This window comes from Rhinolophus ferrumequinum, chromosome 8, assembly GCF_004115265.2.
Source record: "Rhinolophus ferrumequinum isolate MPI-CBG mRhiFer1 chromosome 8, mRhiFer1_v1.p, whole genome shotgun sequence".
Classification (NCBI taxonomy): domain Eukaryota; kingdom Metazoa; phylum Chordata; class Mammalia; order Chiroptera; family Rhinolophidae; genus Rhinolophus; species Rhinolophus ferrumequinum.
This window is the reverse complement of record NC_046291.1, coordinates 31296394-31323462: the sequence shown is the minus strand read 5'-3', so window position 1 is coordinate 31323462 and position 27069 is coordinate 31296394. Positions and strand designations below refer to the sequence as shown.

General features: G+C 38.5%; 1 protein-coding gene across 9 annotated transcripts in view; it reads right to left on the bottom strand.

Moving 5' to 3' along the window:
* Positions 1-1023: 1023 nt before the first annotated feature.
* Positions 1024-27069, bottom strand: part of FTCDNL1 (formiminotransferase cyclodeaminase N-terminal like) — a 41944-nt gene continuing 15898 nt past the window's right edge. For 5 of the 9 annotated variants that reach the window (XM_033112568.1, XM_033112567.1, XM_033112566.1 and 2 more), the window contains exons 5-6: positions 19404-19589; positions 9205-10637 (exon numbers count right to left, since the gene is read on the bottom strand). In XM_033112568.1, coding sequence (XP_032968459.1) covers positions 10201-10637; positions 19404-19589 — 623 coding nt within the window. In that variant the 3' untranslated portion in view covers positions 9205-10200. Of the gene's footprint in view, positions 4842-9204; positions 10638-13078; positions 14337-17669; positions 17735-19403; positions 19590-27069 lie in introns of those variants that run through there. The other 4 variants (XM_033112572.1, XM_033112571.1, XM_033112570.1 and 1 more) reach the window with 4 other exon arrangements.

Genomic DNA, 27069 nt, shown 5'->3' with positions numbered 1-27069 from the left:
CTGAACCTTCCAGTACAGCTCAATTAACTGAGTGAAGCAGGGGGAGAAAAGCTCTAAGGTGGTAGCTACAGAACGGCACCTGGCATCATTTTTGCTTAAAGAGTTTACAAGTGGCTCATGGGACATTTAAAAGGCATCCTGAATTTAAGAATAAAGACAATAGGAAGAGGTGTTAGGCACTCAAACTAACACTTTGCCCTCTGTTGACATTTCCATGGGAAGTTAGAATCCAGTATTTGTATTCTGGAGTCATTTTACTGACTGCCTTTATGAAGAATTTTGGTGTCTCCACTCCATTTCCCTAGCTTCACACATAAGCGGAGCCAAACTTCCTGTTCCCTACAAGTTCCAAAGAGTTCCTCCCTTTCAATGTACCTTCTCAATGTAACTCAACTTCATGCAATTAAACCTCAAGTAAGTTGATAAATGATTACCAAACTATATCTACCTAGAGAGTTGTCTTGTCCTGACCCGACACCAGGGCTCTGAATACACTTATTTGTACATTAATTTATTCAACAAAGATTTTCTGGCTCCAGGCACTGGAATTACCAAGGTTGAGTAAAACAGTCTTTGTTCTCAAAGAGCTCACAGTCTAGAGGGGAGAACGCCACTGCAAACAAAATTTATAATAAATGAGTTAAATACTCCAGTCAAGGTATGTAAAGTTTTCAGAGGGGACTTCCAGATTGGAAAAATGCTACAGGTTCTGCTGAGTTACAGTTTCCCCATGTCCACAGAGAAGTTTTAGATTTAACCTCTTAGGAAACCTGTGGATGCATTAAAGGCATCTGAGATATTTCCTTCACTTCCTTGAAAGTGAAGTGTGACCTTTTCCACACACCCCTTCCTCTTAATTTCAGTATAAGGCTGGGAGAGAGGGAGAGAGGGGAGGGAGGGAGGGGGAGAGAGAGAGAGAGAGAGAGAGAGAGAGAGAGACACACGGAGAGGAGTAGAAGGATAGAGGAGTAGAGGGGGAGAGGAGGAGAAAGGGGGAGGGGGGAGAGGGGGAAAGAGAGGGAGGGAGGGGGAGAGGGAGAAAGGGACAGAGGGACAGAAGGAGAGGGGGAGAGAGCTCGAGAGCAGAAGGGGACTACTCTGAGGTTCACTTACAGAACAAAGAACTTGGACTCTGCCCCTTGGCTCTCCCAAACCACTTGGTGACAAGACAACAATAAAGGAGGAAGAATGCTAACAATCCCAGGGTTTGCTTACACATTAACAACTCACTGTTGCCCTCAACCATACATGATCCCACAGTCAAATAAAGTCAGTAGCTGTGGAAGTTGGGAAAACCACAACTTAAAGGCCTGAAAGCCCCACCCGGTACCAATGGCATTTTCTTACAAATAGATGACATCCTCATAAGTAGCAAGTGCTGAAAACACAACGAATGACTGAAAGATAGGAGGGATGGGCAGGCGAGAAAGGAGAGATGTTTGCGACTGAGAGGAAATCCTGACACACCAACCTGACACCCTCCCCACAAAATCCCCAGGCCTCTTCTCAGCCCAGTGCTCCCTCCTGCCTGGGGAATTTGGCCTCATTCCAGTGGCACTGCCCTCATGTGCTACATTGAAAATAAAACAAAGGATACCATTCATCATATTTTCAACAACTGTTTTTTTTTTCCTTAGTTTGGAAGAAAAACTTGGCAATCATAAAGCTAAGTTTTTTATTTTTATATATTTTCTTCTTAGTGTCAAAATAAACTGAAAAAGAAAAAAAAATGCCCAATGGTAAGAAAAGAAAAATACACAAAACCCTTCAGAGCTCAGTTGGCCACACACTGCCATTCGACTGACACCAAATTGGGGAATGCAACACTCTCAAGTCCTCCCAACCCAAAGAGCCGACTGCCTTCTGCTTCTGTAAGATGTGGCTACTTAAGGAAATTCAAATAGGCTCCCAGTGTTAACTATGCTGCATATTTACTTTAATCAAAGTGACATTTCCCAGATGGTGTCATCCAGAAAACCTCATCTGAAATGAGGAGTTTAAGAGAACTCAGTTGTACATTCCAGGGAAAATTGGATACAGGTGTTTCCCCATTTTAAGATGACTCAGTTTACGAAAATACAAAGCTAGGAAACAGATACATTTATGCCATGAATGGCCATCCCGCCACACTCCTTGGATATGGATTCTCGGGACCTAGACTAGGTACCAAGCTTCCACGTGAGGATGTGAATGAATAAACAAGCACATCTCTCCGTTATCAACTGCAGAACCCCAACACTCTCAGGTGTTAATTCTGAGCCTAATGTTTCATGGCTCCCGGACCCTTCCTCCGTCTGGGGCAGGAAAGGTGAGAAAGAGTTTGAAAGCCCAAAGTTGCTCGAAGATGTCTCTGAAAATTAGTAGACCTAGAGAAACGAATTCACTGACTGTACACACTAACCTCTATGCTGTATGTAGTTAAAAAGACACACAGCTTCCTTCGTGGAGGTGGAAGCATAATGACAACATTTGCTTTAGTAATTGAATAGCGATATGAGTTATGAAAAAAAGGACAGGCCTTACGGAGCATAGAAGCTAAATGGTGATCTTAAAAGACTTTTCTGAGGAAATGATGCGTTGCTCTAGAAACAAGAGAGCAATAGGTAAAAGCATGAACTTCAGAAAGGACAGACCTAAACAGAAACCTGGACCTGCAGGTTATCAGCTGAATGACCTCAAGGAAGTTACTTAACCTCTCTGAGCCCCAGTATCTGCACCTGTAAAGTGGGAATATATCAATCTCGGATGGATGTTGTAAGGATTAAATAAGATAATGTCTGAGTCAAGTGATTACATGTATTCAGTACACAGGTTTTGTGAGCTTATACAATTTTGAGTACCATCTTTAAGAAAAATAATCATATGGTAATGGATGTTAACGACTTACTGTGGTGACCATTTTGCGATACGTACAAATATCAAATCATTATGTTGTATATCTGAAACTAATATACTGTTATGGCAATCACACCTCAATTAAAAATAAATAGAAAAATAATCAAAAAATAATCGCATAAGTAAATTTAGAATGAGAAAATAAATCACAACAAATTATACATTTTTTTTTAAGTGGAGATATACTCTCGCTATTGTAAATTGCTAAAAAATAATGACATTTTTATTATCTCTATAATACTTTTCTAGATGTTTTCCACATTTTTATGGCTTCATGCTCTTTGATTACCTATTCAAATGACAAGACAATATAAAGCTAATGCATTCTTCTTTCTAGAATGGTTCATAAAAATCTGTTTTTAATTATTAATGTTTGGTATGCTACTTCCCAATATACAACTTCCCACACAGACATACATGCCCTTTATAGCTCTACCAGAGATTTATTCTCCAATAGGACTTTTGATCAATTCTGTTTCATATGATTATCACGGGGGGAAAAAAAGAAATACGCTGGTGTGTTTGTAATTGTACACACTATGTCAACACATACATTCCTGCAGGACAAGAGTTTTTGTTCTGCATGAACACTATTAAGAGCCACATCTCTTGCTTACAGTTTTATGCGACTAATAATTGGAAAGATTTTCCAAAGACTAGTTTCTGGCTCCATACCTCATGACCCTTGTTTGACCTCCACACTTACATATTTCTGGTGCTGGACACCAGAGGACACATGCGTCGTGATAATCGGCTGACCGGGCTTCGTGTGTCACAATACAGAGGGTGAGAGGAATATACCTGGAAGCCATTCTTGCACTTAACGACACATGGAAGCGACTATGAACCACATAAATATAGCCCACTAAATCCTAATTATCCCCAATTTTCCCTTAAACTGCATCCAAAAATGCCCATGGCCGTTCTCAGAACCAGCTACATAATTTACGGGGCCCAGTGGAAATGAAAATGAGAATCCTCTTCTTGAAAAGTATTCAGAATTTCAGTGACAGCAGGGCACTGAACCATTTAAATACAAGATCCTGTGCTACCGCACAGGTTGTGAGCCCGTGAGGCAAAATCTGGACACCCCAATATCACTGGTCATGAAGGGAAGTATAATGAAGAAGTCTAAGTGGGAAGAGACAGCAGTTTTGATAAATTGTGGCTGAAATGTCTTATATTTGCAAGTCTTACAAATCATACAACCATATGAGCTTATTTCAAGGGTCTGTCCCAGGCCTTACAAGGGTTTCATGCAAGTGAGGGCACCTGCAGCTTAAGTTTCATTAACATCATGGTAAATCTGTCCCACTGAAATACAGTAGGTGCTCAATAAATACTTGTGAATGAAGCTTTATCCTCAGGGACTTTACAGTCAAGCCAGCAAGTAAGAAATCAATAAAACCTTGTCACAACTCAATGTGTCACGTCCAAACAACATACTTGCATAAAATGTAGGGATGTGAATTCAAAAGGAAAGAAATAACCCAAATGACTCCACAGTCAGCCAGCCAGAAGTTCTGGGGTATTGATTGCACCATCCAAATCCATCCTGGTGCTGGCTGCAGTTTTGGCACCATCTGGTGGCAATTTTCCTTCCTGACTCAAATACTGATGGGGACCCTTCTAGGTCCTATGGCTGACTTGGCTCTTTCAGGACAGTGGGAGTGATTCCAGGAACCTCCCAATTAGTTGCAGCAAGTTTTGTGGCTCAATTCAGGAAACTTCATCTGGCAGAAATCTGGGGACGGGGGATTCATCCTCCACTTCCTCACTTGATGAAGCAGGATTGTGTCTAGCTGCACAGAATGTACCATCGTACAGAGGAGGTGCTGATAGTCGAACGGATGATGCTATGAAACCAGAAGCTGATGGGTCTTCCAGGTACAGGAGAGAATAAATGGGCAAGAACTCAGCAGATGATAATTGCATCAGAGACAGATCTGGAAGACATTTTAAGTGAGAAAAGATTACACAAGTATTGTAGAGGCTGAAGGTCTGGAAGAAGTTGCAGGATTCTGCGGTGGGCCATCCTCACTAGGAAGGGAGGGTCAACCAACTGGCTGTACAATTTCTTACCAGATCACAAGAAACTAGAGACAAAAGCTTACCAGGCCTAGGAGGAGAGGCCTGGAATCCTGAGGATGTGGGCCCAAAGGCACTGTTAGGGTTAAGGCAGTGGCAGAAATCCACAGTATATGCTCCATGGTAGTAGGAAGAGCTCTTGGTTGACCCAGTGGGTGGAAAGAACCTGGGGAATTTTATTACTTTACAGTCGCCTACTCCAGAGGATTGTTGTGAAAATCATATAATAGTACCTGATGCTTAGTTGGAATTCAAAGGTAGCTACAATTAATGATGCTAAAAGGATTCGCAGAAGACTTTTCTTGTATTTTGCTATTTTACCTTCCTTTTCTCTTTGTGAAATATTGGAGTATCACAAAGGAATACGAATCACTAAACATAATTTTGGGGTAGACAGAGAGCAATGCTTATCAATTGCCAAAAATTCTTTACACTCATTAGAAACGATATAGTTTTATAACAATGGGTGATTGCTAGACTCCCATCAATAACAATGATTACTTTTTCCACAGCAGTTGGTCGTCATGAAGATACAAGTACCTAAGAAGTTAGGAAACCATGACTAGCTTCAGATGGGGTTTCCTAAGAAAACGTTAACAGGATGACACACAGAAGGTTTGGGAAAGGTTTGGTAGGCACCAGCTAAAAAGCATCATCTACCTGGCAAGTGAAGATGGAAAGACAAATAACTATTATAAGACTGAAAAGACTGTAATTCTTTTGCTTACACAACTATATCAGTCTGCATTTTAAATGGTGAAAGAAACTATCACATGAAAGACAATCATTGGAAAAACTCTACCCAATGGTTTACCATACTTCCCAACCTTACCCTAAGTCAACACCCAGACTCCCTGTTAGCTGAAAGAACAGCAAGACCATCATAGAGAACATAGAATAGAACTTGACAATAAGAAAACACTGAAATTAACAGGACAAAATGCTAATGAGAAGAAAAGGTGAGTAAATCATCAATGGGTTGTTTCCATTAGGAACTATGTCCTCACCAAGAATTTTCTGCCTTATTCTCAATTCCTTCAGTTTGTTCTGCTGATAGGTTTGTTACCTATCCAGTAAGGAAAATAGAAACCACAAACTATTTCAACAGAATAACATAAAAAAATTGGTCAACAGTTGTTGGAAAATCAAAAAAGCAAGGAGAGAAGATGGACCCCAAAAATATAACTGCAGGAAGCACCGTGCCCTAAGGCTGAAGGAACAAAGGGAGGGGCCTGGGGTCTGAACCTAGACGCTTAGAGAGCTCTTGCAGAGCTGGGGCTCAAACGGCCGAGGAAGTGGCACTGCCAGGGCTGGTGCTTCTCAGGGGTACAATGAGGCTAGTTCTCCAAGTGTCAAAAAAAAAAAAGGTGGAGCCTGAAACCAAGAGACACCATCAGGTCAAGTGCCACTGCTGAGGTGAGGCTGCCAGAAACAGGAAGCGAACAGGAAGAAACAAGCCCCTCTCCTCTCTCCAGCCCTGCAGCCTCCCCATCCAGCACCCTATACTGGCAGAACCTGAAGGGGAACCAGCTGGCACAGAAGAAATGTAGTTTACAGAGTCCCAAAGGCATACAGCAGCGTATAGAAGGGTGGATGTACGGCTGAGAGACAATAGCTGGATAATACACACACTACACATTTACAAAGACAAACTCATCCCATGTTTAGAGCTCTGACTCACATCTTAATTCACAACAAACTAAATTGCCTCAAAATACTTCAAATAGGGACAAAAGTGGCAGAGTGATCCAACATCAGGCTGAGCTGACCAGAGCCCCGCTCAGCAGGATCCTTTCTGGCAGCTTGGAAGAGCATTCTAACAGACTGTTGTTGGTGTCCGAATTGTTCTTCCATATGAAAAATGGGCTCCTTCAAAGCCATGTGCAGGCCTGCTAAAAACAATAAGCTTTTCTAACCCCCGAGCACGACATACTCCGGGAGCATGGTCTGGATGCTTATCAAACAAGTTCCTGGGCCGTCCTCTGAAGTTTCTGGGTAAGTACAAACAGCAGAGTCAAATAAATGCCTTTTAAAAGCAAGGCAGTGGAGCACGTACCCTGTCACTGAGATCCTCATATCCCCACAGAGTAAACAGTAACATGAGAATATTTATACTAAACAAAACTGTATATCAAGCCTGCGTTGGCTCAGCCAGAGGGAATGATAAATTCCTTGCAGATCTCTCATAGAGTGGTCCTTTGTGGACCACGGACGCCACTTCCAAGACAGTACAAACCAATTACAGAGCAAGGCTTTTCATTATGTTGGAGAATGAAAATATTATCCCCCATTTTGTTTTATTTTGCAGTTATATTTTACTTAGCCTATCCCTCCCCCTTAGGTTGTTTTAATTTATGGTTGAGTCAAGACCAAATTCAGGTTGCAAACAAATGACAACCACCCTCCCCAAAACAAAAAACGGTAACAAAAGCCCTTATCACCCTCATAGCCTGGCTTTTTGCTTTCCTTGTCCCTCTTCTAAGAAACTAAAAGTTGAAAGTTTAAAGTTGGGTAGAGCAGAAACATTAAAGAGCTGATAAAATGTAAACTCTATTTGTCCACATCAATTTTGCCCTATTCACAACTGGCACAAATCATAGGCAAAGTCATCTGGCAGGAGATGGAGGTTAAACGAGCTATGAAGCCACACTCCATACAATGTCCACTTTGTGGTTTGATGGGGGAAAAAAATACTGCAGCAATATTTGCACAAACTGTCGGTTTGTTTCTAAGAGGCCAACATGAGAACAGGTTAATATGAGTTAGGGTATTTCTTAGTTCATTTTGTCAGGTTTTCTCAACCCAATTTGATAAACCTTAGTTGTCATAGATGCATCCCACCTTCTTCTGCCAGCTCTGGCATAGGCAGAGCTGATGATATGGTATCTGTCCACAGGCTAACCCTTTAGCAACTTACAGCTGTTGCAGATTTTCGGAAGAACCATGGTAGAGCAAGAGAGAAGGGGAAGAAAGAGACAAGAGAAAGAACAGGGGAATTAGAATGTGAACAAGAGGTAAGAAGTGTGATTGTGCTGGTTTTAAAAATTATTTATAACAAAAATAGTAAATCACTGTTTTTATATAGTTGGATGAAAGGCCAAACTTAATCACCTCTATTTTAAACCATTAACTAAACCTCATATGTAGTTATGTAGTGTCAAGAGTCCATTATAATAGATTAAAAAGGGAAAAATAAGTCTTGTATATTGCTATGCTTTAATGGATATTAGAAATTTGCCAAAATTTTATTTACAAAGTATGGGCTTAGTGAAATTATCTGAATCTGATGTTTTTTTCTTTTCTCTTTTTTTGCTTTTCAAACTTTCATGGACTTAATATATACGTTTAAATTAGTTGTGGTAAAATACACAAACACGAAATTTACCATTTTAAGTATACCATTTAAGTATATAGTCAGGGGCATTAAGTATACCCACTGTTGTACAACCGTCATCACCACCGTCTATCTCCACAATATTTTTCATCTTCCAAAACTGAAACTCTATACCCATTAAAAAGATGTTTGATTTTAAAGAGGCCTTGCTCAAACCAGCAGTCTGGAACGCCGTGATAGGAACCTGGAGAGGTTAATTTAGGTAATTGGCAACTGAATCAACTCCTCTTAAAACCCCAAATGACTCAGTGGCACCATGTGCTTTTACCCGCTCTCATCTGTTGAATACTGATGCCCACAACTGAAGCAAAGCTCTAGACTAGATCGGGAAAGACTATTAATGATACGTTCTGTTTTTATGCTGCAGCTTACGAAGTCCTTCCATTTAGTTCCCCAGAATACAGCCCTTGTTCACGGTAAGAACGCGTTCCCCTGTTTTCTAGGTAATGGAACTATGGCTACGTGGAACTATGGCTACAGGGAACTACGGCTATGTGGAAGTCAGAGCAAAAGCAGGAGCCCGAGCCCTCCAATGTACTGTCCAGTGCTAGTCTCCCAGGCTACAGGGCCTCTGCCAGAGGGACACGAGAACGAGGCACCACCCCCGCTCGGCAATCACAGACTACAACACTGACCCAGCATTTGCTCTCTTCGCCACAGCAACTGAACTTCCTTATGCCTGAAAACCAAACCGAGTCTACTGTTTCTCCATCTTTTTGTGTATTTATATTGACAGTGAAAAGAAAACACCCAAAGAAGCATAATTCTGGAATCAAAGTAAAAAAAAAAAAAATCAGGACAGATTACTGAAGCCTATGAAAAGATTGAATTCAACCTCTTTTTTTATTTTTAATTCCTTAAAACAAATTCACATTATGTGCTCTTTTTCTACAAGGCCATAGTCTTTTTTTGCTCAACAAAATCTGTGGAAAAATACATTTCTTTGTGCTGTATGGATAGAAAGTACCTTGTACTAAAGCAACATAAATACTAAAGATTTACATAAAATTGCCAGTCAACAAGTGTTTCTTTTAGTTCACAAAGAAGCTACATATTTTGATTTCTTTCAATTAAAATTCTTCCACTGATATTCTTCTCTTTGCTCAAAAGCAATATATTCCCTAAACCTTCAGACTTTCCATTTAAATTCCAGGAAGGATAAACACAATTCCTTGAAGTCATGCCCAACACCACCATTCCATCTTCCTATATAAACATAAAAAAAATTAGACAAATCAAGTTTTTGGAGTTTTCTCTAGAATGAACAACAGATCATCGTAAAAGTGAGAAGACAAGAAAGAACAATAATGCTTTGAAAAAGTAACTTTATTTTATAATTCTCTCCACTTTTCAGTCACTTAGTACTTGATTTTTTAAAGTGTACATTTAAAAAAATGATTACTCAAAAAATGAAAGTTTTTTTAAGTGTACATTAAAAGAATGATTACTCAAAAAATGAAAATTGAATACAGAACTTGGAGATAAAGAATTTGGGAAATCCAAGTAAATTGAGTCCATTTTTAGTTTTGTTCACAATAATTAAAAGTGGTTCAGCAAGACGGCCATTTTACCCAGTTGATTCAAGATTTCTAATGCACAGACGTGCATAAACTTGATAAAGAGTAGGCTCTCATGAAGATTTAATGATGAGTAGAATATCATAGGGCAATTATGGTCAATCTATGAAGACAGAATGTCCCCAATTTCCCAATACACAGCTGCAACCAATCTATTTGTATCTTCCCCTCATCTTCAATGACCAAAAGAAAACTTTGCAATGATTGATATTTTTCCTTAAAATTTCAATAAAGCCTTAAACTGGATCACATGAAAATACCTCCCCGTATCTTCCAGAATTCCCCAATACTGTTCTTTATAGCATATTCGGCACAGTTCTTGCACTCTTGAGGTGTAAATCCAATTAATGCTCTTCCTATAGTACCAATTCCCTGATCACTTGCCAACTTTTTAATTCGAGCTTCTATGTAATGAGGAGATACATAAGAAAAATGGTCCCCAAGGACACTGTAAGCCACGTATTGAGAGTCGTCTGAGGTTTCTGTAGCTTCTTGGTCTTGAAAACTCTCTACGTTGCAAGCTATCTCAATTTTCCCCTCATGGGGAAAAGCCATTGCTTGGACACCCTTCAGCCCATTGACATTTGAGCCCCGAATGGCACTTGCAATCTCCTTTCCCAAAGTCAAATCTTGAGAGTCTATGGTAACATTGCAGTTCATCACATACGGGCTGGCACCGATGCCTAAATCGTTAGAAAAGGATGTTACTAAAACAAAAATCAAAAGCCTCGCTTTAAAGATTCTATTCTTTAGCCAATTTTAACCCAAGGAGCTTCCTTTACTTGGTTTTATTTAAAAGTAATACAAATATTTCTCATTCTCAACTCCAGAGTTTTCTAAAGGTCAGGGGTTGCCAGAAAAATGTATACCGGTGGACACTGGTCAACGTTGCTCAAGCAGTAGTTTGCCGTAATCAGAAGTGTCTGGACTCTGATGGTAACCACTTTGAGCACCTCTTGTAATTGCAGAAGTCAAACGTGACTTGTATTCATCTTTTGCTATTGGTATATATTGAGTGTTACAATTAATACAGTTTTTTTCTTCTTTTCTTAAAATGTGTATACAGTTTTTGGCACCGTGTGTGTGTGTGTGTGTGTGTGTGTGTGTGTGTCAGCAATATGAGCTACAAGCAGATACTTTCATTTACTCTAAATGTATCTGAAGGGTCTTTTTTCCTAGAATAACTAAGGAGAGTCTAGACCTTCCAAAATATCAGCAGAAAAAGGAAAGCACACTTTAGAATTAAATATCAACAGCAGCAAAGAGCCTTGGCCTTTCAGTCATTTCCAAGGCCATCTCCACAGGGGTTGGAATTCAGTTGCAGGCCTATGGGCCTGGGAGACAGGAGTAAATCATACTCTGTACCCATCCTTTCCTCTCCAAACATACACCTGTCATCGTTGAATTAGGTTAACATCCAATTCAAGTGAAGCTCAACAACAGTCTTCATTATAGCAGGAGGTCACTAAAAAGTGACAGCTTTGGAATTGGGAAGGGCAAAGATACTTGTGTGTCATGACAATGTGGGTTTGGCAGGGTTTAGAGCAGTGTGTACACCTTCTTTCATATAACCTGTTGGAGGCACCTCTTTCTTCCACCCCCAGCTTCCCAAGGGACTGGGACTGCCCTTGCCACTCCGGAGTTCTGTTACTTCAGAGACCAGGGGCAAACGTCCTGCTTTGCCCTGCCTCAGGGATAGTGCAGCTCATGTTACATAAATAGCCCTGCTCTAATTATAGTTTACATTATAAGATGGACAACTTGGTTAAATTAGCATTGGTATAAAAAGCTTCGGTTTGCAGTTTCTTCATTTTGGGGAAACCTTACATTTCTAAAAGCAAAGCTGATTAGGGATTGATGGGGGAATAAAAGGCTGACCTCATCTGCAGTATATGACGATTCCTTAGCTACTATTTCAACATTATTTTATTGTCACTGCTTTTTTTTTGCTACTTTCAAACTTATTACTCATAATGTCAGTAGCCATCAGAAATATCCTTCTGGGTTTATTTTCCTCTAGACAGCCGTGGTTTGGGGACTTTGCTGCCCAGCCTGGGCACTCTCATGCTAATAGATGCTTTACAGAAAATCGGCACACGGAAACCACATTTCATCCTTTTCCCACACATGTACATAATGAAACATTTCAACTGCCGAGGTTAGGCCTCTTCCTCCTGGGAATTCTGCAGGAATGAATCAGATTACAGTATTTCTCCATAATGCTGATTTCATAAAAATTAAATTTCCTAACAGTCAATACATCTCTCTCTCTCATAATCTCATACACCAACCACTTACTCTAAATATCTTTGAGAAGTATATCAGTTTTAACATTTCACAGAGTATACTGGCATTTTTTTTCCGTCAGTACTAATGTCGTTCATTAATGAAAAACACCCAAGCTTTCCTCCACCCCTCAACAGGTAGTGTGACAAATAGTCCCATTTCCTCAAATCTGATATGCACACCCTATTCTGACTCAACAAGTCGCCTTATCTTTCGCTCCAACAATCTCACTCAGATTTTGCTGAAGAGCATATATACACTGGGTTACAGTAAGTACAACTATTCAAAATTTATATTAGGCCTACTGTGCTTTGCTATTCCAGAACTTTGATAGGCCCGATCAACAGTCAGATATTCATATGTAATTGATCAGCTTGGGGGAGCAAGTCACTTTCAACGGAAGTTCCTTCATATGGACCCAGGGTTCTTCATCCTTACACTGGGATGACAGGGGCCATTCCATCCCTACAGTCACAGGACTTTTCCTGAATTCCCCACCCAGCAAATTGTAAGGCACTTTTTATCACCAGCTACCCAATGACTGTCAAGAATTTCCAAAGTTGATCATTCTTGCTAATAAATTAATTCATTGCCTAAGATAAATTATTAAAGATAGAAAATGTTTAGACCTTGAGCCCAGAGCACAAGTTTGATAAACAATACACTTGTCCCAACATTGATTTACTTAATTAAATACAAATACCTCATTTTTTAAATGCTTTCGAAACCATACTTAAAAGTTAATTGTTTCTTAGAAAAAATAAAAGTAAACATCAGAAGTAACTTTTACATTCTCTTTTAAATAAAATAAAAGGTAACTACTTAACATAGGATGATCACTTTTCATGTATACCATTGATGGGTGTATTTTAAATTCTTCTATTAAACTTTAGTTACAATAATTTACTTTGTTTTATTGCTAGAGACAGTCAATGAATCTGAGAAGTTTCTGACCTAATCAGGTAGTAGTTTTCTTCCTCAGGGGTATGAGACCATGACCATTTCCACGAAGAATGAAAAAAAAAGGGAGGGAGGGAAAGAAGGAGGGAGAGAGAGAGAGAGAACCGTTTTCTGCCCAAATGCATGCTTTTCCAATTTCCTCCCTTTAATCCTTCCCAAATCCAACACCAATATGGTGATCTAATTCTAATGAATCAAATTCTGCTTTTAAATCCAGCAGTTCCATTGACATTATTCAAATGCTGAATTTGACTTTTTATGCTAATTTAAACTTAGTAAGAATTTTTAAATAAGGGAGATAATTAATCCCAGCAAATCGTATTTCTAGTTAAATGTCATATAATTAAAGTAACTCCACTTTTTACTCTAAAATTAGAAACCTGATGTGAAAGTTTGTTTCTCAGTTTGCGGTTTCGCTCCGCTCCTGTTTCCCGCAGATTGGCACTCGCTGCTCTGGTGGCAGCAGAATCTCCTTACTGCAAAGCTCAAATACCAATTTTATTCCAACGCAACTGTCACAACGCCCTGAAGCAAGCTAAAAACAAGGAAGAACGCTTTGGTATGATTTCACTTTCCATGTGTTCTTTAATGAAAAAGTTATCATTCTAAATATTGGTGTTTACTCCCAGTTAAATACGTTTTATTTTTTTATAAAAAAGAAAAAGAAACTGAGATTCAGTTGCTATTATTTCACGGGGAAATATAACAGGCCTGATGTTTTCCTGACAATTCTGTTATTTTCTGGTGTGGAAACACTGTATTTATCATATACTGTACGGCTGGTGATTCAGATATTGTAGAGACCTTATGGTGAACTGATATAGATGTAAACTCTTTATGCCAGATTGTTTAAGCAGAAAAAAACCAAATGCACTTAATTAACATCTGATGTGTAGCTTTTGCAAACACAAATGCAATATTTGTGTTTGAGCACTGGCAGTAATGACTGTGAACTATGCTATTAATGTCTGGTTTAAAGATGCTTGTGGTAGGACCACGTCTGGAATAACACAAATAAAAAACTGCGATTCAGACAAAACAATAGTGAAGAGCCCATTAGAACAATGAAAAAGCACGCAGAAGAAACACATGTCCTTTCTTCCCCTATTCTTCAAAACAGTTCCAGGCACCATCATCTGCAACGAATTCAAGGTGAAAAGAGTCTATATGTTTTCCTCCATTGAAAGAATTTCATCTTAGAAGTTCAGAAGTTGCTTTGGGATGTCGTTAGAAGTTCTGTTTATTATTTATAGTAAGCTCCTCTTTGGTGAAGAGTATTGAAGCATGTGTGAGGAGAGAGCTAAGGTGATGTTTTGGGATATTTGGCATTTTTATATCTGAAGAGAGAACTTCAAATTTGTGGATTACATTATAGATAAGATTCTCGTGGACCAATGTGCAACTCCCTCAGTAAATATGTTTTCATTGAAAACCTGCTGAGTGCCAGGAACAAGGCAGGTTGCTGGGCATGAAAACATGATGAAGGTTAAAATAAGATAAAACTTAACCTAAAAGAGGTCTTCGCTTCAGAGAAACAAACTGAGAAAGGCAGCAGACTTGTAACTCAGGTTCAAATATATAAACAGTTATACACCAAAAGCAATTAGTCATCATTAAATATTGGTATTTTACATTTTTTAGAACATGTACTAAAGAGAAACCACAGCTGAAACAGGACATTTGATGACTAAAGCTGTAAAACTCAAGCCTAATTGCTAAGTCCGATGCTCCCATGGCAGGAAGAAGACAGGAGTCTTATGCATGTGGCCCAATCCAAAAAAAAAAAGGCTAAAGGAGAACCACGTGGCACAGGCTGGCAATGGCTCCCCAGGGATCTGAATTCAAGTTCTACCTCTTCAGGACATGGCCTTTTGTTCAGTTGCTTTTCTGCAAAACGGCTATGTTTTCCCTCTCTGCAAGGTACTGTGTCTCAATTTCTCTACTTTAAGTCTTTCAGGGTAGCAATAATTCAAAGAGGAAATTACAGAGGCAGGTACACATTAACATCGTCCTGGAATGAAGCCAACCCAGGTGAGGGGGACCTCAGATGACCGACCTGCTCCCAAATTTTCCATAGTAGCACAGTGCCCTCCACCAGTTACACAGAGACGACACCTAAGTCCTTCACGTTTCCACCACAGGTTACATATTTAATTATACATTGAAACTTTCATCTTCCATCATCCCAACTAGATTTACAAGCAAACACAGAAAATTACGAAAATAATTTCTTTTAAGTTCCCTAAAACTTAAAAGACTCATTCTAAAACAGGAAATTAGCTTTCAAAGACTAAGTAAAATTTTTGGTGTGGAGTAGATTGCGTTATTCATTGTCAAGAAAAATGCCTGATGCTGCACTTCTTATTTACAGAGAGTGAAGTAGCAGGGGCAGCTCTCTCAGTAACCCATTTAAATAACTAAACAGAAGTCCCTGATTCCAAGATGTACCAATTACCTCCATCTATGATTCCTAAAGCATCATATGAAACTATAGTTCAAAGAATTGTCCTGTATTTTTAAACAATGATGCACACAGTATATGCAGGCCATTCATATAACATATCAGCCAGCAGTGTTTAAATTATCCCATAAATGTTTAGAGTTTTTTAAATATATATGTATAAAAGATCTAAAAGTATCAACTATTACTGCTTTGCCCTTATTTACGTTCCCCACGAGCTGGCCAACTACAAACTTTTAAAAGGAATTTGGTTTAAAAGATTTTGTGTGTTTGGCACTGACCGAGAGTGTTAATCATTTCTGAGATCACTTTTTTTCTCTTCTGTTTATAATATTCTTAGGGAACTTCAAAACAGAAACCTGTTCCCTTATAGATTCTGCTTCCTTTCGGGTACTGCGTAGATTAATTTGTCACTGAAAAGTTAACTGTAAGTGTTCAGTTGATAGCACCAATCATTTCTATTTAATTTTTTTAGGAAAAGAAATAAACAGCAACAATGTGTTGAGGCTTTTCTGTTTTGATGGGACAAGTGGAAAAATATGTTGAGAAACTGATATAACTAAAAAAAAATGTTAGAAAAATATATAAAGCCATTAAATTTAAAAATAAGAAGGGAAACCACCATCGTTGGGAACTAAATTCATTGAAAAATTAGATGAATAACATTTACACCCTAATGACAGAGGTGTTATAAATTCTACTTCAATAGATATTACTTTAAAAAAACGAAAGGATTTTACTCCGTATTACATAAATGTTTTTTCAAGGAAGAATTTTTGCAAATAAGGTAACCTAAGATTTGGGCTAATCATGTGTCTTAAATTTGAATTCCAATGTGGTTTGTGAAATATTAGAAACTAATTGTTTATCCACATCCCTTATTCACTGTTGCTCCTTGAAACATTTTATTTTTCTGTTATCGGCACCTGCTTTGAGACTATTAAATGAGGGGCCTCTGGATGAACAATGGTTGTCTAACCTTGACAACTCGTTTTCATGTTTTTGCACAAACTAAGGCTTTTACCGCTTATCAGGAGATATTAGCAAAAAAGACATGTGGGGAAAATGTGCTATTTTTCCCTTCTTCTCTTGACTCGTCCACTGAATCCAATCTGAATGAATACATTGAAACCCAGCTTTTATAAAACTGACCACTGATAAATCTTAATAATTGTCGTTCATGAAAGATGATGGAAAATAATCGCAAGATTGATTTAGAGAAATTATGAAAGTAAGTTAGAAGTATTACAAACTTAAAAAGGTTTTTCTTATAAATATGTGACATAAATAAATTGATGCAGATATATTTTACAATATTGAAATCATACTGTTTATACTGCTTTATATGCTTTGGCCTTGACACTAGTTATTCCCTCTATTTGAGACGTGTCCGTATTTCCACTGGCTAACGGCCTCACTCCTTCCAGTCTTTGTTCCAATGCTGCCTTCAAAATGACGCCTACTTCGGATTATTTAAAATCGCAATTCACCCCAATCCCCGAACTCATGATATTTTTTGGGGGAGGTGGAGGGGCTGTCGCACTTGTCCTTTCCTAAAATGCTATATAACTCATTATTGATTAAGCTTCTTACTTGTCTGTCCCCGCACCCCCTGCCCACTAGAATTATAAGCTCTGTAGGGGCATATGAATTCTATTTTGCCCACTGATGGCAGTGCCTGGCATATACTAGGTACTTAATACTTGTATTAATTAACTAATTACAAATTCTCTCTCCAGTGTATTGTATATTCCATGTCTCTAAACATTCTTCCAAAACATCATGCTTCATTGCTTCCATAACAATCTTTCACTTAGGTACACTACAGTTTATTTAATCAATCTCAAATATTGAAGATCTACAGTATTTCCAGTATTTGCTATTATAAATAGTGCTCTGATAAACATACTTGTACATAAGTACACTTATGATTTCCTTAGGATTTATCACCAGAACTAGAATTCCTGCAAGGCAGCGACATACATTTTTCAGACTCCTTGATACTTACCACCAACTCATTTCCAAAAAGTTTAAACCCATTGGTAGCACCACTCGCAGTCTGAGTGCCTGTAACTACAGATTTACCCGTGTCAAATGTTGCCTTGAAAATACCATCTTTAAACACTTTAGTGCTAGTTTTGAACATTTGGTCTTTAACTCAGATATGCTTTTTATATCAGGTTAAAGTTCTTCCCAAATCCTGACCTGTTCATTCTCACAGCACTGCAAAAATGCGAATTAGATTTGTCAAGGGTTTGCCTAAGCAACGCTAAAGCCGGCTCTTCCGTATGCTAACACTAGGATCCCTGCTTCTATTTCCCACCCACTGAGTAATCCTGGCACTGCACTGCTTAGGTCTGTGGTATAATCCCTTCAGTCTTTAGTGAGGCTCAAATTAGAAACCAGGAAATGGATTTCTGAGAATTTAGTCACAAAACTTACACTTCTACATTTGTGAGACAAATCGTGGGAAAATATGTGAGGTTCAAATGATCAGGGAGCCATCAGCTTCTTCCTTTTCTTCATAACTAAATACTGAAACACATTTATAATCACTCTTTTATACACCTCCTGTCTACAGGGAAGAGAGGAGGTACTGTGTTTGGCACTTAGACATTATTTCAACTTCACAGTCTTATGAGGGAGACACAATTATTATGCCCATTTCATAGATACGGGAACTGAGGCCTGATGAGTTCAAGAACTCTCTGAGGTCCCACAGCCCATAAACAGCAAGGCCAGGATTGGAGGACAGCCCCAACGCTTGTGCTTTTTTTACTACACTATTCTGCTTGATTATAGACACCATCTGTTTGAGAGTAGAATTCTACACTAGGGGACGAGTAACCGAAGGCCTTTGTGTGACTGCGGCAGAGCTGTGCCATGAGGAAATATGTTTCTTATGCCTGCCCACCTCTCGCTCCTTGGGGATCCAGTATTTTCATAACTGCTGAGGTATTAATTGTTACATAACATGGTTTAATTTGTGACCCCTACAAAATGTTACCTAACATGGTTTAATTTGTGATCCCTACAGAAGATATCTGAGAATGAAAGAATTAAGACTCAAATAAATGGCACCAGGATGGTGAAGTGCAAGAAATGGGGATGGAGTTTTGGAGAGGGACCGTACTACCTTTTTCTAAGGTAAACCCTATGTTCAAAGGGGTGAGGGAAAGGCTAGAATAGCAGAGAGAGGCAAAAGTTGGTGAGATCAAGGGGAAGGGAGAATACCATTTCCAGTATCTATTCTCCCTGTTCCAGAAGCATGTTGTCTAGAGAGCTTTTGCCCAGGTGCCTCTAGAACTGATTTCCAGCTGTATGCATCAACTTGGTCACACTGGATGATCAAGCTCTGAAAGACCAGCTGAAAGTAACCTCTACCCAAGTCCTTACCCCCCAAGTGTCTCCATCACACCCCAGGATACAGCCTCACACCTGGCACAGGAGCAGGCCTCCACGATCCTAGCCCCACATCAGGAGTAACAAACATTCTCATCCTCAGTGGCCAGGCTGCAGGGATCATTATATCTCTTGAATATCACTGGAGGGGACTTTCATCGAATATCTGACGAGGACTTCTAGCCTCTCTGCTCAGCTTACGAAGACATGGATGAGAGTAAGAGCCAAGAAGGGACCCTCACCCAATTCAATGAGCCCCAATTGTAACTTATAATGCAGGAGGGACGAAACTAAGGGTATCTCAGGATTCTATTATCAAGTTTAAAAACAGAAACAGAACCTGTTAAACCACATCTTCGGGTAGGTGCAGCTCCCAGGTCAGGTTCAAGAGCACTGAAATCCCTCCTAGTGAACCAGCCCAGTTGCTTCCTTCTCTGGACAAGAGGGCGCTTCTCAGGCAGGTCGGCCTCACCAAAGAGAAAAACGCTGCAGCCAGGAATGTGCAGGACCAGATTCTCAGCAAGGCCTATGGGTAGTGGGAGATGTTAACAACATTAAATTAAAATCAGGCCCAATGAAAGAAAATAAAGCATACAATTTTTTATTGTGGTAAAATATATTTAACACAAAATTTGCCATTTTAACCATTTCTAAGTGTATAATTCAGTGGCATTAAGTACATTCCTATCATGTAACCATCGCCACTAAAGCATATAATTCGTACTCGTTTTAAAAATCAAAGTTTGAGCATAATTTATTTTCCCATGAAGTTAGTCACATAATACAAGTTTGTCTTTGCACAAAGAGGCTTGAATTTCTAAGCCATTACAAATCTAATTTCACAAGGGACATTCATCACAAAGGTTAATGAATTGGTGTCTTCCATTTTTGAACAATTTTGTAACAGCTCCAAATTGTGTATATTGTTAGCAGAAGTTCAAAAAAAAAAGTATAAGGGCCAGATCTGCACTGTCCAGTACACGTACACGTGCGATTAAATTTTAATTTTAATTAACTAAAATGAAATATAACTAAAAATTCAGTTTTCCAGTTGCACTAGCCACATTTCAAGGGCTCAGTAACCACACATGGCTGGTGGTCTCCCTATTGGGCAGCAAAGGTATAGAACATTTCCTTCATCACTAAAAGGTCTATTGGACAACACTGGAGCAGATGTCCTATAAAGAAGCCTAATATTTAAACATAATTTTATGAAGACTACGCTGAAGGGCAACATTTTTTTATCCTCTTCTTTCATTCTTTCTACCTATCTCCTGTCTCTGACCTTATCTTCTCAAGGCAGATTACAGAATTGCTATCTCGTTTTTTTCTAGAGGTTCAGAGAACCTCTCCAGCTGATAGCATGTTTTCATGGGGGCAAATCACAATCCCCTGTAAGCAAGGATAAAGACAGCATACATTTTTATCTGATGTATAAAATGTAGGTATTTAGGGAATTTTGGTACTGGCCTGGGGCAGCAGAAACATGGGCCTTCTTTATTGGAGGTATATCATGGAACGTGAGAGCCTGAGAGAGGGCCTCTAGCCACAAAACGCACAGGAAACCTCTCCAACTGCAATTTTAGGATCTGTTACTTCGCCATGTTGATGGGAGGGGCAAAACGTGGAGGATACTAAAGAAAATTTTATACTTCTGGGTTGTATGAAGTCTTGGAAAATGTTCTTTTTCTGAGTCAGGTAGGGGCTCCGGCACCAGAAGCCAGGAAGCCAAGTGATCGCTGTCTCCTCACACGACTCTAAGACACTCACGGGCCACTGCTCCTAAGGGCTGAGCGGGGCCAGATGTCAGGACACATCCAGGCAACTGTTTCAGAATTGTAAAGGAATGTTTAGGCAGTTAGCTACATTTTCCCCTCACATCTAGAATGGCAGAGGGTGAGGGTGGCAGAAGAAAGGGGAGAACATTTAGGAGAGTTAGGATGTTAAGACATCTGATAACTCTCCCAATTGTTCGTGTCACTGATATCTGCTCCAGCCGTAATTTAGTGACTCATACTCTGGCTGCTGCAGCAGCCTAAAACACAAACTGCAATGCCTAAAACCTCTCCTACTAGACAGTGTAACATGTTTCCTGGCTCTGCGCAGTTCTTTGCCTGCCCAGGCCAGCGCTTCCAATTGGAGCTGTAGTTCTGGAGGATTGCGTAAGTTTATAAAGCCCAGAATGCTGTAAAGGAGGATTCTTGGGGCCTTGTTCCGAAAGGGCAAAGCAGTGGAAAACATCTGCAGTAGCAATCTCCAGCTGTCAGCAATTGGGGGTGGAGGACACGGGTGCATTCTGGTTTAGTAGAAATAGCATATGTTTTTGAGGCCAGAAGATACGGGTTTGAATACCATTTCTGCACCTTAATAACTAATTGGGATCTTAAACAATTTGCTTAACATCTCTGAATATCAACCTCTCTATCTGTAAAATGAAAAAGAAAAAACATCTTCCACTAAAGCTCTAATCCCTTATCTAGAAATTTGACAATTAAAAAGAAAAAAAAAAAGCATTTATGTGGGCTTTCCTGTATAAACTGTATTTCAGGGTAGTCAGATAGCCTGAACTGATGAAGGAAAGAATTTTTTAATAGGAAAGAACCCAACTAATAAATGTAGAATTGTATAATTAGAAAATCACAATTTTGCAGCCCTTAAGAAAATAACTGTTTCAGACAAAGATTATCAGTGCGTGACACCGTCATGAAAAGGCAATTAGGAACAAAGGCAATTCATATTTGCATCACCAGAAGTTAGATAACCAGACATTGTGGCCTCCTGTTATGACGAAATATGAAGCACACAGTCCACCTTGGAAGAATTTTTGCTAAAAAAAATTGGGCTTCAAACCAATCAAGTCTCTAGTGCTAACTTAAAATTTGTAGAAAAGGTGAGCTATAAAGATACAAATTAAATGACACCACAAGGGGGCAAACAGACCTACCAAGACATGGGAATTCTAGGGGACAACTGACCCAGTTTCCACAACCAACGAGTGAATGGGAAGGATAGGGTGGGGGATGCAGGAGAACCGGTCTAGGTCAACAATCAATGTGATATGTGAACCATGTATAGATGCAGCTTTGAATATTCAAGTAAGTCCATCAAAAAGGACATCTGCCTGGATTACACACTGGGAGTTAGATGGTACCAAAGAATTATCATCTTGTGTGTGATGATGGCACTGTGGTTAGTAGAAAAATGTCCCTATTGCTCAAACATATTAACTATGTGTGGGTAAAATAATATGCTCTTTGGAACTTGATTTAAAGTACTTTAGTAAAACCAAAGGAAAAAAGAGGGAGATGAGAGGAATGGAGAAAAAAATAAAGTAAGCAAAGAAAAAAAATAAAAAGAAAGACAAGCACCTTATAGAATAGATGGTGAGATTAAGATTAAATAAACTAAGAAAGTATTTAGCACAATGTCTGGTACACAGTAACAGCTAGCTTTCTTTCTCCTTCGCAAGCCTACACCACTATTCTGAACTCTGAAAATTCTGAATACCTTCCTGGATTGGTACATCCCCGCTTACTAGAAATTCCTGTATATTTTAACAACACTCCTTTTCCATTATGTCTTTTACACAAATTTGTTGTGGAAGGAATCAAACTTAATTTTTGTTCTCTAATGAAGCAAGAAAATAAAATATTTCATTATTCTCATACAGTGAAAAGGCAACCAAAACCAAAATGATGTTTAGTAATAGAGACAGTACAGTACACTCTTCATACTGAAGGATATATCATTTATGCTTCTAATGACTGCAACCCAAAGGCCCATGGCAGGTAGGTATTTATAACTCTGCTGAAAAGTAAATGTGGATTGCCTGCATGTCAAAGAAATGTCCCTCAAATTTAGTCAGAAAAATACTTACTAGCAAGTATTTTATTTGCTATATAAATTTCATATTCAAAAGAGCTAGTTTTAATTTTATCATTTTATTTTCATAATTAATCTATATAACAATCACTCTATATAATTTCAAATTATACAAACAAATAGGTCTCTTAAAGAAGATAAAAATTCTGAATACTTGAAGCTCAAGCATGTGGGAAACTAAGTTTCATCAGTTTTCAGGTAAGTGGCATTATTATTATTTAAAGCAAGAGTTCTGTGTACAGTTTTTGTAAAACCATTTTCCTCTCTCCAGTGGAGTCAAGCATTTCCAGAGCAGGGACTTTTAGCATTTTCAATGATTACCAAGAAATCAGAACTACTGAACTAATTCCTGCATTATAATTGTGCTCTCCCTCCACTGAAATTCATTTCTCTCTCTCTTGTGTTCATGTAGTGTTTTATAGCTTTTATTGGCTGGAACGTCAAATCTAATCGAGATAATCTACTTGTATTTCTACTTGTATTTCATAGTCAACCGTGAACTTTTGTTTCTCTCCATTTAAGTTTCAAACTCCCGGAACAATTAAGGTTTGCTTTTTGTTTATTTGTTTGTTTTCCCCCTCCCCCCTTTTTCTCCCTCCTCCCCTTTTTCTCCCTCTCCCCCTTTTTGCCCTCCCCCCCCCCCCCCCCCCCCCCCCCCCCCCCCGGCTCTCCCCAACTCTGATTCAAGCCATTGTTCAGTCTAGTTGTGGAGGACGCCCCCTGGCCCATAGTTGGTATTACGAGCCTTGCTCTCTACCTGGCAGCCCATGGCAGCCCAGCTCCACGTCCAGCCATTGTTCACAATCTTAGCTGTGGAGGGCACAGCTCACTGACCCATGAGGGAATTGAACCGGCGACCTTGGTGTTAGGAGCACAGCACTCCAACCACCTGAGCCACCCGGCTGCCCCAGGGTTTGTTAAGTTGAATAAATTGAATTGGTTTCCTATGCACTTTGAAAATGTCACTGTAAACTAGGAAGAGCAGTGTCTATCCCAAACCTACTCGTACGCCACCATCACTGTGCTAACAAAATACAAGCTGGGTTTAACACAAGCAGGAGTACAATAAATCTGTAGTGAGAAACCATGAGATCAATCTTCCATCGTTGTCATCGTATTTTATGAGCTGTCCTCAGAAGTTCCATCCACAACCGTCAAAGCCACCTGTACCAGTGACAAGACCTGATAAACATCTGAATCACCTTGCTGAAACAGTATGATGCCAACATGCCGTCTTGAAACAGGCAAAGCAAAACTCTGCAGCTTCCTAAATTGCTCTTTATTAAAAGAACAATATTTTTTGTTTTCTTCCGTTTTTGACAGGTTTTTCCCAAAACTATTATTGACAGTTCTTTCCGTTTTCATTAGTTATATTCTATAAAGGCTGATTTGATGACAATATTTTTAAAAATATATTTAAACCTTCATGAATAGCTGATCTTATTTACTCAAAAATGATTTTTAGCCATTTCTATACAGGTATATTTATCATTTCCTCTCTTAACTTTAGAGACTTCTATGAATTTGGTTATTTTTCTTTGCAAAAGAAGGGTCAATACAATGAGATGTTTCTCTGTGCAATGAGAACTTAAGCTTCATATTCTTACCAAAATGTTTTTCTCTGAGCCTGTAACAGATATAAGTGTGACCGAAAGATGGTGTTTATTAAGAATATACAATAGTTAAAGTAGGACAGGAGGACAGTATTTAAGAATCTGCTTAATTAAATGTATATGCCTACGTGATAGTAACACACTTCACGTCTTTGGTTCTCTTTTTAATAAGTTCTCTTCCCTTCGCTTTTGTTTCTTTCAGGAGTAATTTAGGACTACTCATATAAACGGAGTTGTAATTTAACTGTTAAACAGAACTGCACCTCAGCAGCTCAAGGAACATAACTGATAAGCTCACTTTTGTTACATTTTCCATAGCAGCCAAAATGAATGTACAACCAGAGAAAAAAACTTAAAGTCTGTCATTTCTTTTCCTCTGGGATTAGATAAATTCTCTTTCCTCTAGCCCATGTATAGTATAACTGCATGGCTTATTTTAAACCAGAACGCTAATGATACTCAAAAGAGTATCAAATCTTGGCAATCAAAAAAGAGTATTTTCAACCCCATAACCTCATACACAATAACAAGTAGAGGTAAAAAAGCACAGAATCTAAAAATTAATATGGGTGCTAGACTTGAAATCTTATAAGCATCCTCTAGTTTTAGTATAGCTCTCTTAATATAGCCAAGTTTTTTGTTTAGTTGAGTTTTTTATTTGGTATTTTTTAATGAGAAGGAAAAAAAAAAAGATTCTCTACCAGAAGCCATAAAAATCTCTCAGATGGTAAAACAGATAGCCCTAAAAGTTTGTGCCTAAATTCATACACATACCTAAAATAAAACTGGCCGATTAATCTTGCTACAGTACTTTGAAAATGAAGACACTTGAAAATACATGTACTAGTGTGATGCTGCACTGCCGCTAATTAAGTGCAGACTAGGAAAAATTATTCTTAGTTTAGTCTATGGAAGCGGGTGGTGGAAATTTCTCTCTTTGCAATTCAAAATTATTTTAAAGATAGAGCATTTCTTTTCCAATGTCTTCATTAAACAGAGCTGTTAAGAATTGTCTCCCAACCATCCCCAAAGAGCACAAAGCTACCCAGTATTCACCCCATATGCTCGGCTTTGAAGTGTGAAGCTGTGACCATCCCACTAGACTCTTACGCCACCATCAAAGCCATCTCATTATGCCCAGTGCTGAGAGTTAAAGCACGAGGCCCTAACCGCTCCAACACAAACACTGCATTAACAAAGCAACCGCAATATTCCTCCCCCACATGGCTAGAACTTGAAGAAATTTTTACCATATGTACACATGCACGAGATACGAAAATTTATTGTGCTAGAACATCGAGAAGTACATTAAACATGATGACTAGAACTGGATGTTATTCTAAGGGACTGGAAAAAAATAAAATGCAGCTGATCTTTATGATGAAAGAACAGAAACATTAGGCTGAAAAACGAGATGAAGTGCAATTCCTAAATTGCATTTCTACTGACACATGCTGCTGCCTGTTCTTTCTTGAGATAGCAGAAAACGATTTAAGGGGGAAAACAAAACTCTACAGCGATAGCTGGATGCTACTGTTTGTCATGCTTCATTTCTAAAGGACAAATAAGCTTACAAATAATGATATGCTGATAACAGTATCTATGATTCAAAATACACAGGACTTGCTAAAAAAAAATAATTTTCACTTTTGTCACTGAGATGCCAATTTATCGTTGGCATGGTGATGAAAAATAAAATGCAATGAAAAAACTTGTTACATATTATGAAAATGAGGTCATGAGGAAATGAGGATCAGCGCTTGATTAATTGTCATGCAATAATTAGTTTTAAATACTTGTACTTAATAATTCTATTCCTTTCTTTTGGCTCTAGAGAAATTCTTGCATTTGTGCACAAGAAAGACATTCTATTATAGAATGTTCACTGCTACATTATTCGTAGTAGGAAAAAGGAGAAATAATCTGAATGTCCACAAATAGGGAACTAGATAAAATGTGATATATACATACTGTGGTAACTATACAGCAGTTTAAAAGTAATGAAATAGAACTATACATAATACCAAGGATAGATTTCCAAGATATCTTGCTGAATAAAAAAGCTACAGTATGATAGCATTTATGTTACAAACACATACAAGCAATACTATTGGATTTCTGAATATATATATATGAAATATATATATATGAAATATATATATATGAAATATATGAAATATATATATATGAAATATATATATGAAATATATATATGAAATATATATATATGAAATATATATATATATCATATATATATATATATGAAAAATTCTATATTCAGTGAGTATACTCTACTGATACCATAACTTGGCAGGGGATCAGGGACCAGGGAATCAGGAATGGGGGTGATGGTCGGAGGTGAACTTTAACCTTACCTATAATGCTTGAAATTTTATAAAAGAGAAAAGAATGTTCCAGGCAAGGTCTAATAAATAAGCAGTTGTCAGGCTTTGTTCTGCTGCTGTCTTGATGAAAAACTATGAGTAAGTTTCTTAATGTTTCTAGGTCTAT